Source organism: Syngnathus leptorhynchus, unplaced genomic scaffold (genome assembly GCF_054491065.1).
Source record: "Syngnathus leptorhynchus isolate UIUO unplaced genomic scaffold, UIUO_Slep HiC_scaffold_778, whole genome shotgun sequence".
Lineage (NCBI taxonomy): Eukaryota > Metazoa > Chordata > Actinopteri > Syngnathiformes > Syngnathidae > Syngnathus > Syngnathus leptorhynchus.
The window spans coordinates 11,101-25,788 of record NW_028232616.1 but is presented as its reverse complement, the minus strand read 5'-3'; the positions used below and the strand labels follow the sequence as shown (position 1 = coordinate 25,788).

Here is a 14,688-nt window from a genome sequence, read left to right as displayed (position 1 = left end):
CACATGTGTCCGATTTTTTCTTGTTATTATGTCTTCGAAAAAAAATAAAAACAAATCCAAGCGGATCAACGAAGGAGACGACTCCTGTTCCTCGAGCAATTTGGAGACTTCCGGTCACGAAGAGAGTAAAAGCAACAACGCTTTGACTGTCATCGAATTTGTTGAAAAAGGTAATAATTATACACCGGCTTGAAACTTGGAGAGAAAATGCATGAATGTTGTCTGAATCTGGATTACTTGAGAGATGTTAACGCTGGACCATAGAACTGCGGGGCAGACTAGAACAACCAAGACACCATGCAGCGTGTATGGTGATGCTTTCCACGTGTATTATTTTACAAGGTGTTCCTTTTCTTCTTGCGCTTTACAGCTGATGACAAAACCCCCAAAAGTTGCAGATGGATGCTCGCACAACTGAGCCTCAACTCATTAAAGTCGGCCGGCGTCAGCATCGGCAGACCCGTCCTCCTCACAAGTCAAACGGGACGACAGGAGGTAGGCTGGCTTATTATCCTACAAAGCAGCCTTTTTCCTTCTACTTTTAAATTTTATTCTTGCAATTGTTGACTTTACTCCTTGTAAAATTCTGTCTTAATTCTTGGTACATTTGATCTCATCTCAAAATTACATTTTCTCCCTTCATCAAATTAAAAATTCATTCTGGTAATTTTTGGATTTATTCATAAAATCACAATTGTTAAGCCACTTTATAAAAATACGTACTTTTCATTCTCTTAAAATAGAGCAAAGTCTTTGTCAGCATAAAAATGTTACTTTATTTGCACAATACAGTGGAGCCTCGGTTTTCGTCCAGAAGGCTGTTCGAGAAGTGAATCGTTCGAATTCCGAATCACGTTTTCCCATTAGAGCGATCGCTGAAATTTTGAAAATATTTTTAAAGTCCTTATGTACTTTCCAAGATTTAAGTGGACCTCAGTGCGCAGGGAGCTTAATTTTGTCCGATCGTGCAACTGCAGCGCACCGCCGAACTCGCAACCGTAGCGCGCCGCCGACCGCGCAACTGCACAGCGCTGGTCGCATCATTGTGACAGAGCGGTCGCTAAAATTTAAAAATATTTTTAAAGTCCTGATGTTAATATAAATAGTACACATCTCTGCAGCCATTGCAGCCTGGTCATCCTGGAAGGGGGACCCTCCCATCTGTGGTCTCTTCTCAAGGTTTCTTGTTTTTCCCCAATAGGGTTTTTTGAGTTTTTCCTTGCCCCCTGAGTTTAATATTAGGGGATGTATGTTGAGAATAATTGACAATTTTGCACATTTCGTAACTTATCTATGAATAAACTTGACTTGACTTGACATGTCTTTTCTCACAAATTCCAAACCAAACTCTTAGAGTATTCTGAGTTTTCTTTCTTATGATTCATTAAAAAATATTTAGTTTAGTAAATAAATAGTTTTTTCTTCTAGTTATGATTTTTTTTTTTTATTTAACATTCATTGCTTTTCATTTCTTGTTAAAATCACTGCTCTTTGTTCTCATCTCCGCATTTTGTTCTCTGATCTTCCATTTTGTGTTTTGTCCTTGTTGACAGGTGTGTGTGGGATGGCCTGTGGCCGCGTTCCCCAGTGGCAAAGTGGGCCTCCCCAAGTGTGCACAGAGCAACCTAAAAGTGAAATGTGGCGATGTGGTGATGCTTCAGCCTGTGACTGGTCCTGTACTTCAAGCCCAGGAAGTCATTTTCTCTGCCAGGTTAGCTTCTTTTCAAGACCACTCCTTCCAAAGAGAAAATATGTTTTTATGTTTTGTTTTTTTAATTAACAATTTAGAACAACTCCTAGGTGTTTTGCTAAATGATATGAGACATTATTCTGACAAAATAGACAAAAGATTAAAAATAAATTCTCGTTGAAATTTGCTACTTTTTTGTTACCATGTTACCATGACAACAGGGCAGCGTGAAAGAAAGTGAGAGACTGCCATCTGTTGTCATGTTTGTGTAACTGCAGCCGTCACATTGAGTGCATTTTTCCTCTCTTAGGTCTGTTGATGATGAGAAATTAAACACGGACGAGTTCAGGAGCTTCTTGCTGAATTCGTTAAGTAAGTTTGCAACACTTAGGATTGAATATAATTGAACTTTTGGTCTCGTATTGGGTAGAATTATATAACGTCAACAATTATTAACAAAATAGTTTTAAGCACAGTGTCAAACAGTTTAAAGGCTCCTTCACAGACTTCATTGAACATCTGTTTAGTTTTTTCTTTTCTTTAAAATTGCACCTTTTTTCATGAACTGTGGAATTTAATCTCATAATATTCAAGTATTGAATATATTCCATGTATTAAACTATGGACTTTTTTTGTACAATTTCAAGTGTTTTTTTGTTTCTTTCCAAATGTTTATTTCACATACGAGTTAAATTTTAGTCTCTTAATGTTCAACCTTTCTATGAAATGAAAGGAAGAGGAGCATTAGCCTTCAATGTGGAGATTTCATTTCATGTCTTTTTTTTCCTCCCCAGTTGGAAGCATCGTTCTTCCCGGCAAAATTGTGTCCCTCACGTACTTTGGCCGGCCGTGCAGTCTTTACGTGGAAAGTGTACGAGGAGAAGACGGCGGTGCCTGCCGGAGGCCATCTCTCCCTCCTCCTGGTCCTCCCTATGACACCGAGGAGCCGTCCGAACTGAACTCCACCCCCGCCGACCTGTCCCTCCAACTCGGTCTGCTCGCCTTAGATGATACAAGGGGTCCTCCAGGGACCCCTGCTGCCAGCACACCGCACCGACCCACTTCCTGCCTCCCTCCCCTCTCCCCGGCATCTCCCATCGTGAACCATATCGACCCCCCTGTTGACTGTGAGACCACCACTACCAGCTTGGAGGGTTCCTTTAGCACAGAATATACTCCGAAAATCTCTGTAGCGCCCTCTGGTGGTTTTTCGAGTACTGACACCTTCTACAGTCTCGCCTCTACGACCAAGATTAGTTTTTCAGGCAAAGCCAAGCAGAAGGATGCCGAAGCCAAAAGAGCAAAAGTGACATACAGCATGATTGGTGGGCTGAGCAGACAATTGAATGTCATCAGAGAGACCATAGAGCTGCCTCTCAAACATCCACAACTCTTCTCTAATTATGGTATGTAATGACAATTTAAACAAAAGTATTATATTCTGTTCATAAGCAGATTTCAAAACAACTCATTGCTAGAATAGATTTGAGAAGTTATGAAAATAAAACCAAACTCTCATATTACATAAAAGAAAAATACTGTTTAAGAACCATAGAAAAATGAGGGATTACCACAATTAATTGTTTCTTTCTGAAGGTTTTGTTGTAATTTTTTTGTTCTTCAAAATATTGAACTTTTCTTGTGTAATATTGACACTTTTCATGGAAAAACGTATGCCGTTGTTTTAATCTCATTTTTTTTCTAAATTCCTATTTAATTTTTTTTTATTTGTATTTGCCCTTGCTGAATTTCTACATCAAGTTTTTGTCTTCACCAGGGATCCCTGCTCCCCGAGGAATTCTTCTGTATGGACCTCCCGGCACGGGAAAGACCATGATTGGACGAGCCATTGCCAACGAGGTGGGCGCTCACATGACGGTGATCAATGGGCCAGAAATCATGAGCAAGTAAGGCTCATGCTAAGCAAATGCCAAACTCCCTGTCGTTACTATCATATCATTTGAGTCGGCTGGTCATTTTCTTCATCAGGTTCTATGGTGAAACTGAGGAGAAGCTGAGGCAAATATTTACGGAGGCAGCAAAAAGGTAACTTTTAGGTACACATGTAGGACTGTTTTCACTTTTTTGCGATTTGTCTGCATCACTTTGTTATGGGCATTATCACCCCTACAGGACTGGAGTAGAATTGCCTTTTTTAAAGTTGTGTTAAGGGTTATATTGACAATGTTTTTACGTTTTTGTATATATTGTATTATGTTTTTACTTTATACTCGTAACATTTCTTAATTATTCACTTTATTTATTTATCTATTTATTTATTTATTTTTCTGATGAAATAATGAATTCTCTTCATGTGTTTATTTCCCTAATATTAAATCTATTCATACAATTTGCGTGTCTCCTTGTTTGACAGGACGCCTTCCATCATCTTCATCGACGAGCTGGATGCTCTTTGTCCCAAACGAGAGGGCGCGCAGAACGAGGTGGAGAAGCGAGCGGTGGCGTCCCTCCTGACTCTCATGGATGGGATCGGATCCGTAAGTATCCTTTCAAGACCGGGTCCCAACCTTGCACTTTTACCTTGTCCTCCCACTGATGTACACTGACACTTTCAGGCATGTATCGTGAGGCCATTGTTTGGCACATGTCGTAGTTTGGACTGCTTAAGACATTATGCTGGTTTGTTGGACTCGATCGCACGCACGCATGCACACACACAATAGAGTTCTCGGGTCACCGCGACCGGACGATTATCAGCTAGGAGTAGTTGTTTTCAGAGGTGCTATAAGACTTCCTGTCCAGAGGATCAAGGTTATGGTTGGTCTGTTGGACAAATCACTTCCTCCTCCTCCTCCTTCATTCCTGCCTTCATTATGGCTTACTGGGGTAGAATCTCAGCCAAAGGAGGAGCACTCATCCTCCTCATTTAGCAATCGAGACATTCAGACTCGCAAGGCAGTGTGAGCTTTTTTTTTTTTCCATAACATTTTGCAGCATCACGGGCGACATACAGTATACAGGTGCTTTATTGTTAAGTTACACTTATAAAAGAGAAATTGTTTGAAATATTTTTTCTATACATCATAATTTAATTTCACCTTCGAAAAAGGTTTCTGTAAGCACTGATTTTTATTAGACTACAATGGATAAGCAGTGTTGATGGATGAATGCATAGATAAATGGATTTAGAAATAGGTATGTGCATATAATTAAATATGAAAAGAAGTTTTTGCTCAGGAGAAATGCAAATTATTCCATTTAAATATTTATTATTACGTAATAATAGTGTTTATATGACTTTTTGTTCAAGCTATGCAGAATTTAGTCCATTGGAACCTATCAGTGCTGCTCTGTGGCTTGTCAGGATTTTAAGACTCTCCCTCTTGCTTTAAAATTTGACATAATACATATATTTTTGCCACATTTACACAACTTGAACCCCTATTGATTATCATTGTATTTGCATATTTAGAATAATTCTTGATTCTGTCTAGGAGGGCCACTCGGGACAGCTTCTGGTTCTAGGGGCCACTAATCGGCCTCATGCTCTTGATCCGGCATTGAGGCGACCTGGACGCTTTGACAAGGAGCTGGAGGTACCTGATGGAAAATTTCTCCTCAAACTGCATTTTTATCAATACAGAAGTACAATGTTTTTTTAGAGTTTTTTAAGGCTATATTCTAGCCACCTTTATTTTAGATATGCTCATTGCAATGCCATGTGTGATGTAAAATGATCTCTAAATACAAAACATTCCCGATTTATGCAAATATCGCTTCCTATTGTACCGGTACGAGGACGCAATGGTATGGTCACTAACCGCAATACCCGCCGGCAGGTTGGAATTCCCGGTCCTGCCGAGCGTGCCGATATTCTGCACAAGCATCTAAGCTCAGTCCCATGCGGCGCAACCACGCAGGAAGTGGAACGGCTGGCTGACGCCGCTCACGGATATGTTGGTGCAGACCTTGCTGCTGTTTGCAAAGAAGCTGGTAAGGATAGTTGCAAGTGATTTCTGCACAACAGGAGTGGCAAATTGCAAAAAAGATTTTCTTTTTATTCTTGAATTTTTTTATATTTGATTGAAATACAGCTTACTTGTTATAACATTATTTCAGCTCAAATTGTGGTGGAATAAGTCAAATTTTACACGGCTATTCCGACAATATGACTGACTACCACCCCACCAATGAAAAATGAATATTGGTCACCTGTGTTATTTTAAGTGACTTTCATGCAGGTGTACCTAATGGTTTGACCACGGTTCCATCTCTTGACCTCACCTTTTTATGCTGTAGCGCCTCCAAACCATAATCACTGCTGGCATCCTCCTTCCAGAATGACTTGTGTTTTAAATTTCGTGTGTTGATATTGACATAAAAGGAAGTTGGGGGTTTCCGTGGTATTGCACTCCCAAAGACATAAACCACCAAAACCACGTCCTCTTCCTTCTCCTCATCCTCCCCCTCCTCACCCACAACTCTTCACACACACCCAAATGACACACATTCTGACTTAGTATATGTGTGTATGCGTCCTGGGTGGTCCGAGAGCACGTTTTTGCTGTAAATTGCCGTGACTGGCAGGTTTTCAAGGATCTAGGTACAGGTCTGGATACAGTCGAGGTATTTATTTTGGGATCAATGGAAGCTATGTAATGACTGCAGGTGGATGGTTGCATTTTTGGGACATGCTTGATTCAATTGTGGACTCAGTCAGCTGGCCATATTGCATTCTCTACATCTTGTCTTCGCATAGAAATGAGCTTCTAAATTGAAGAGAGTAAATGATATCTCGCTCAAGAAGAAAAAAATTGAATCCAAAAAGACCCTCCCAGATATAAGCCGCTGTTTTTATTTTATTTTTTATGAAGTTATTATTTCAAGATAGTGCATCAGGAAAAGGAAAGTAGAAGATGTTGCATTGGAAATTTGAAGCCATCATGTGGTCTGTTGGTGTCTAGCTGGATGGACTCAATTGGTCCGTGTGTGTATGCGTGCACGACCTTGTTTAGTTTGTGCCACATCCAGGCCCCGCTGTTTACAAGCATCTGTAAATAGGGAAAGCCCACCAAAACAAAAAAAAGGGTGGTCGTAAACTTGATTATGAGCAATAATAAACAGAAAGATTTACTTCCCTAACTTTACAACTAAAAGTAATTTGCTCCCCCGCCCACCCCCCCCTCCCAAATTATTTGGCTAACATGCTTCAGTTAAAACAGTTAAACGGCGGAAAGGAAATTAAAAGGCAGATGCATGCAGGAAAGTATGCGGGAGGAGCTCGATTTGGCCTACATTGTGCTCTCGGGGATGTCAAACAATTAGATTGAAAAACTCACAAATATTTGTAAATAATACTAAATACAGCCGGTGTTTCAGGAGAAAGCAGATGTTGTCTTTTGTAAATACCGCACAGGTATTCCGGAAGCCCGAGCAAGTCATGAATACGTTCCTGCGGTTGTATTATTATTCTTATTGTAAATATTCAGCAATTTCCTCAAGAGACGTTGTCCCTCCACATGCTCTTGAGCAATAGAAACACATTTTGACATCACTTGACTACCATTAGTCAAGTCACACAAAAGTCTTGGATTGTTTTTTTATATGAAACAAAAAGCACATCAATACTAGGGAATTGAAAAAACAAATACTCCTCACAAATATTTGAAATAAAACAAATGTTAGCCCAAAGCTGGGAAATATTATAAGAAAAGAAATGATCAAATATTAAATAAAAAAAATGCAAAAATAGGGGGTACTGAAAAACCTTAGTGAGCAGTAAAAATTTAGAAAAAATATTAGATGAAGAACACAAATCCAGTCCAAAAATTGTGAATGAATTCCAGTCTATAGGGTCTATACTTTGGATCGTAGCGGTGGATAAGCACAACTCGTGAATGTCACCTTTTACTATTGGGCAATCCTAATAGAGCTTGTGACGAGATTGACGGATGCCTGCAGGGCAGCGGAAACTCAATTCAACAATGTGACTCCAACATTTTTGGCTTTTGGCCTACTCAGAGCACACATTTGGTTTGGTTATGAAAACATCCGATGGGAAGGAAGACAGGCAGAGGGGAGGAAAAAAAAAAAAAAGGGGGTGGGGGGCCAGCGACAGCACAACACACTTTAATTTGAACCTTATGTGCACTCCCAATTCTTTCCAGAGATTGAGTGGGATCAGAATATGCAAGAAAGGACATTTGCAAAACAAGTGGTCCAACTTTAGAAGTACAGAGTTGGTTATTAATGCTTGTTCATTTTTCTCGGTCACAGGTAGCTAAATGTTCTTGTAATTAGCACTCTGGTTTCCTCCCACATCCAAAAAACATGCATGGTAGAGAACATTTCCCAAATGTGTTTGTGATGGCAACGTCTTCTCTTGGGCGGAAGCCGCTACCGCTACTACCGCCACTGTCTCAGCGCCGGGATCTGCCGCCTTGGGGGGTTAAGTGCACATGTTGTGCGTTGGAGCCGGTACGCCACATCTCCTGCCTCACTCCGTCTTCTTTCCACATCCTGCCTCGCCAGCTCGCTTCCACTCAGACCAGATGTTTTTTGTGCAAGCAAAGCGATGTTAGCGTCGTTGTCGTTTTTTGACTGAGGAGATGCGGCACCCTCGAGGGGGATCTCGTACTCGATTGGAAGAAACACGCTGACCCCAATTTGACTTGTTGTTGACAAACCTGCATTCATTGTGTTTGTCGCCACGTTTCCCTCACCTCAAGCTGGAAATTGCAAACAGGATGCAGCCCCCCCTCCCGGTGACTGCATGCTGGCTCCCGGCCCGTCCGTACCACTTCAAAATTTGCCACACTGAGAACCCCGCTGCCTCTGAGCAGGAAGGCCAACACGTGCGCTGGAAATGGTTGTCGCTAATATACGGTTATCCAACTGTGGGATTGAAACGCAGTTGCAGGATGGCTTTGGAACTACTAATCATTGTCCACGTGCAGGGTTTAATTCAGAGTTATAAAACGAGGCTGCTTTCTTTAGTGAAGAATTTTCCTTTCCTTATCTCACGTTGTTTCTCGTTCGTTTAGTACCAACCAGTGGTGGGGCAACGAGGCCTCCTGTGCTTCTCATATCGATCAGAAGCACTAACCTACCATATTTTCTGGACTATAAATCACGTTTTTTTTTCATAGATTGGCCAAGGTACGACTTAGACTCAGGAACGACTTGTGTGTGAAATTATTTACACATTTCACATTTTTTTTCACACTAAACCACATGAGGGCGCTCTAGCCCTGTGGAATAATTGGAACTGCAACTGACCATGAGTCTGACGTAAGCCACGTAGAAGAGGAAGTGCTGCATCTTCTACCTCAGGTGTTAGTGGAGTTGTTTAAAACTGACACAGGATGAAGATTTTGTTGGATTTAATGATTTGGAGTGACACGGATGGTTCGATAAACTTGTCAGCATGATATTTATGCTATAGTTATCTGAATAACTCTTAATATGTTATGTTCATGTGATTTAAGTCGACTTTAATTCATTTCAAGCTCTTTTTCTCAGTTGCTTGATTTTGTGTCATGTAACGTTAGCATACCGTACAATTATTCAGCCTGTTGTTGCTTCGATTCTATTTTTATTTTAAATTGCCAAGATGACATGTCTGTTCTTGGTGTGGTGTTTTATCAAATACATTTCCCCCAAAAATGCAACTTATACTCCAGTGTGACTTATATTTCTTTTTCTTCTTTATTATGCATTTTATGGCTAGTGCGACTTGTATTCCAGAGCGACTTAGTCTGGAAAAACAGTACATCTATTACCAAATACTGGATATGTTCGATAAACTTGTCGTCATTTATACCTAATAGTCTTTTCCTTCCGCTTTGTAGCACTTCTCCCAGTTGTGCTGCTTCCCGTACGTGTTCAGCATGTTAGATTTTTTTTTTTGTGCAGTCGAATTTCAGCCTCTGTTGCCATGTCAATTAAATTGATACAATTAAAAATGATTGATTAAAGGACTAGCCTTCAAACATAACTCTTAACAAGGTTGAATTTGGACGCGCGCACACACACACACACACACACACACACACACACACACACACACACACACACACACACACACACACACACACACACACACACACACCACATATAAATTGGGCTGTATGCATTTGCCCACATCCTGTCATGGCTGCAAAAAAGACTATTTTTCTCATTGGTTTTCAATCCTTTCTTGGAATTGTAGAGCACTAACCTTGAGCGGGTTTGGCGTGTGCTCAGGTATGCAACCTGGCAAATCCACCGTGTTCTGCATCAAACAAAAAAGGCAGTAGCATATGAAATAAATAAAAAATCAAGTTCAGATCTGAGACAGACTGTTTGGTGTGTACCATGCAGATACGGTCCCATTTACGTTAATAACTTAATAACTAGTTTGACAAACATGCCAACAAATAGAAAAAAAAACGCGAGTAAAACAAATTGTCATATACTGACGACACTGTTTAATAACCCAACTGATGATTGTTTTGATAATCGATTCATCTGTTGATTACGTTGACGATTAATTGATAAATCATGTTTTTAAAAAAAGAACCTGTTTGGACATTTGGTCAAATTGGCGGTGCATTTTCGATACCGCTTGTCCTCACAGGGGTCGCGGGCGTGCTGGAGCCTATCCCAGCAGTCGGCAGAGACAAACAACCATCCACACTCACACCTAGAAGCAATTTGGAGTGCTCAATTGGCCTACCAAGCATGTTTTTGGGGGAGGAAACCAGAGTTCCCGGAAAAAACCCCACACAAGCACGGGGAGAACATGCAAACTGCATACAGGGAGGCCGGAGGTGGAATCAAACTCTCATCCCCTAACTGTGAGGCGGACGTGCTAACCAGTGCCCCACCGAGCCGCTATATGAAACGATTAATTAAAAATGTTGAAGGACGAATTGGATAATTGAATCGTTGGTTAATTGATTAAGCATTGCAATCCTGCGGTAATCCCAACAATTATTTTGAATTGATGGTAGTCGCTACCTCTCGACCTGGTTGATCCCCGACTGCGTATGACTGATGGAATGCTGCTGAAATTTTGTTTGGAGTGTGAAATCATTGTCTCTCTAAAACCTCACAATCCATCTGCAACGTCAACTTCATAGCAACCGCGAACTATCATAAATATAAGTGTACGCCGACGTTTATGCCGGGGCGGTGAATACCCCACTATCCGAGACTTGAAATAGTTCCACCGTGAAACAAACTGCGCGTTCCTTCTGTCCATCGTGAACGTTTGAAATAACTTCTCCTGCTTTCATGGAATTTTCCAGCCAAGAGTTGTCTCTTTTGTGCTCCTAAAAACCTTTTCCTGCGAATAAATACGCTCTTTCTTCCAGACATCCTCTGCTTTGTGCGTGAAAACTCACTCGTCGCCTCGCTAGTTTCTTCTTAAGCGCTTTCCCGTGACTTCTTTTGTGTGGCGAACAAAGGCTGAGTTTTGATAGTGACACATCAATGTTTTGCCTGTCTCCTCCCAGCTTTAATGCTGATGTCTCCTATTCAAACCTCATGCGCTTCCCACTTAGTATGTCAAAAAGGGGGAATTAGCCTTCATTTGGTTTGAATTTGCCCGGCGTGTACGGTCGCATCGCGTAGCCGCCCAAATGCTTTTGAGTTTAAATTGGATTAAATGTTGGAGCCGGGATGAAATGCCTCGAGTCACAACGTCGTAAACAAGTCCCACTTCCTTGCCGTTGCTCTTTGTCAGGTTAATGGCCTACTGTATTTGAAGGCAACAATTCAAATCTTTTTTTCCAGTCTTTGCTTTTAATTAAATTGGTATTTAAAGAATCCTCTTAGATTATGATCCCATGAGATGAATACAACACCTAAAAACTAGTAACAGTGCCTCTCTTTCCGGGGCTTTAAAAGTGACCTGACCAGTGAGTTCTAACGATGCTTTTTATATCTCCAGTAGACTTGATTATTGTATCTGTCTTCTGATTGGACTCACTCAAAACAGCATCAAACAGCAGCAGCTCATTCAGAATATTCCAGCTCGTTGTGACCAGAACAAAGGGATCAGAATATATTACTCCAGATCTAAAGGCTTTACACTAGCTTCCAGTCAGCTGTAGATTTGCCTTTAAACTTGTGCGACTGGTCTTGGAAATATCTGAAGGGTGTAGCGTGTGATTACATTGACGAAATGGAAAATAAACTGAGTTGAACCCTGGGGTCTCCAGACTAGGGTCAATTAGTGGAGCCCAACGTTCAAAGCAAACATGGTGAAGCAGCATTTCGCGGTTATGCTGCATGCAAAGGAATAAGATGCCAACCAAAGTGCAGTCAACACTAATTGTCTTTTCTGCAGGTTTAAATGCACTGAGACGAGCGATCGGAGCATCTGACAACCCGTCAGACCAGCAGCTGATGGGCAACGTGACCGTCACTTTGTCCGACTTGCAGTGGGCCATGTCAGTGGTGAAGCCCAGTGCCATGAGGGAGGTCTCCATCGATGTTCCCAAGGTAACGTAAGCCTTAGATTTCAAGTGGAACCCAAATCAAAAATGTTCCAATATGTTCCTTGTGCCCCCGCTGAGTTGTGTTCGGATTTAAACACAATACTCTGAATAATTTTGCGTCATGAAATATGAAGCACTTTAATACAGCTTCTTTCAGGGTTGAGTCACGTGAGGGTACTTTAATGTCAACTTCAATCAAAAATAGGGGGCAATGTCAAATAAAAGGTCAGCTCAGAAAATGGATGAAACCGGTTGGATTAATAGGCTTTGTTCTTATTCCATAAACAACAACAAAATGTGGCACCCCACAGTCAAAATAATTACTTTGGATTCGTACAAAGGTTTCATAGGCTTTCGGAGAGAGGTGTCAAACTTGAGACCAGCTGAAAAATTGCCGTCTTTCACCCTGGCAATTTGTTTTTATTTTAATATATTTGTTAATGAATTTGTCATGACACCAAAAGCACATTGCGAGCTAACTATAATATTCACGAGCCAAAGGCTGAGCTTCACTCAATTTTATTTTATAGAGTAGCTTGAGAACTTTTTTAGTTTTTTAATTAAAAGAATGTGGCTCATGCTAACACAGTTAAGTGCGAAGCTTTGGCTTCCTTGTTGAAGTTGAAAGGAGGGATTTCTCATTGACTAGTTAGCTTTCATTGACAAAAACAAAACGATGAATCAGAGAATCATGAACTCGGCCGACTATGCGGGGATGACTTTCCCTCAAACATTTGAATTGATATCCAATATGTACCACAAGATGACCTTAAATCAAGTAGCTTTTCACTCAAATGCTTTCACTTATAAAAAAAAAAAAAAAGCGATTCTAAATGTAAATAACCTCCCCTCAAAGAAGGAGTGAAAGAAAGCCTGTGAGTGTTGTAGTCGCAAAACGAAGGATGTTTTGACATTGCATGTGTAGGACCTAATGGACAGGAAGAAGGTTAACATCATCTTCCATTGGTAATTCAAAGCAGATGGGCTCACCGAGGGTTCCTGCCAGACGCCAACATAAAAAACAGAAAAGAAAATGAAGACGATATGTCCGTCCTATCATGTGTGCACCGCCTTTTTTGCCACACTGTTCACATCCAGCGATGTTCACTCCTTGCGGCGAGTTCCGGGAACTGGAAAGTGACCCCCAGCCCTCCTCTTTGGCAGCTCAGCTGAAAAACTAGCCGCAGAGCTCCGGACTTGATTATATCCACATGAGTGAAAACATTTGTTTCTAATCCCTTTTATATAAGAAACTTCCAGCGGAGGCCCAATCAGTGCGTGGCTCGAGTTCCTCAGAGGACCTCTCCAATCACGTACGGAGGTACTTGTGCCTTACTAATTCATAATGAATTCATCACCATCCTTTGGACCAATGACAGCACAGCGCTACAGTGGTTAGCACATCTGGCTCGCAGACGAGAGGTTCCTGGTTCAGTTATCCTCCAAAATCAGTTGGAATAGGTTCCTCCGTGACCCGAATCAGGACAAGTGCAATGCAAAATGAATGTGAGGCTTTCAGCAAAGTTGAGCAATTGGCAACCAATGAGAATGCCCGTTGTAAGCATAAATTCGATGGAAAATATGAAAAATATTCATGCGCATTATGTGCCTTTAAGAAGACCCTAATCTTAGAAACCCTAAAAAGTAGGTTGAAACCCTGGTTGGAAACCCTAACCCTAGTTTTAAAACCCAGTTCGAAACCCTAACCAGGTTTTAAAACCCTAATCGGAAACCCTAACCCTAGTTTGAAACCCTAATTAGCGATCCCAAGACTGGTTGGAAACCCTAGTCGGAAACCCTAACCCTAAAGCCTAGTCAGAAACCCTAATCTTAGAAACCCTAAAAGTAGGTTGAAACCCTGGTTGGAAACCCTAACCCTAGTTTTAAAACCCAGTTCGAAACCCTAACCAGGTTTTAAAACCCTAATCGGAAACCCTAACCCTAGTTTGAAACCCTAATTAGCGATCCCAAGACTGGTTGGAAACCCTAGTCGGAAACCCTAACCCTAAAGCCTAGTCAGAAACCCTAATCTTAGAAACCCTAAAAGTAGGTTGAAACCCTGGTTGGAAACCCTAACCCTAGTTTTAAAACCCAGTTCGAAACCCTAACCAGGTTTTAAAACCCTAATCGGAAACCCTAACCCTAGTTTGAAACCCTAATTAGCGATCCCAAGACTGGTTGGAAACCCTAGTCGGAAACCCTAACCCTAAAGCCTAGTCAGAAACCCTAATCTTAGAAACCCTAAAAGTAGGTTGAAACCCTGGTTGGAAACCCTAACCCTAGTTTTAAAACCCAGTTCGAAACCCTAACCAGGTTTTAAAACCCTAATCGGAAACCCTAACCCTAGTTTGAAACCCTAATTAGCGATCCCAAGACTGGTTGGAAACCCTAGTCGGAAACCCTAACCCTAAAGCCTAGTCAGAAACCCTAATCTTAGAAACCCTAAAAGTAGGTTGAAACCCTGGTTGGAAACCCTAACCCTAGTTTTAAAACCCAGTTCGAAACCCTAACCAGGTTTTAAAACCCTAGTCGGAAACCCTAACCCTAGTTTGA

General features: G+C 41.2%; 1 protein-coding gene across 1 annotated transcript; it reads left to right on the top strand.

The window, feature by feature from the left end:
• The first annotated feature begins 15 nt into the window (after positions 1–15).
• On the top strand, positions 16–13,278 carry LOC147036185 (ATPase family gene 2 protein homolog A-like). The gene is made up of 11 exons (XM_085905323.1): positions 16–170; positions 371–495; positions 1,554–1,711; positions 2,001–2,062; positions 2,485–3,096; positions 3,468–3,597; positions 3,680–3,736; positions 4,065–4,188; positions 5,146–5,247; positions 5,491–5,644; positions 11,985–13,278. Exons 1-11 carry the CDS (start codon positions 29–31, stop codon positions 12,146–12,148), a joined length of 1,830 nt encoding a protein of 609 aa, XP_085761449.1. The 5' UTR covers positions 16–28; the 3' UTR covers positions 12,149–13,278.
• Positions 13,279–14,688: the final 1,410 nt, after the last annotated feature.

Excerpts from the sequence above, each read along its gene's own strand:
- LOC147036185 (XM_085905323.1), top strand. The coding sequence starts at position 29 with ATGTCTTCGAAAAAAAATAAAAACAAATCCAAGCGGATCAACGAAGGA. Across the intron at positions 1,712-2,000 it reads GAAGTCATTTTCTCTGCCAG|GTCTGTTGATGATGAGAAAT; the intron begins GTTAGCTTCTTT and ends TTCCTCTCTTAG. Across the intron at positions 3,598-3,679 it reads GGGCCAGAAATCATGAGCAA|GTTCTATGGTGAAACTGAGG; the intron begins GTAAGGCTCATG and ends TTTCTTCATCAG.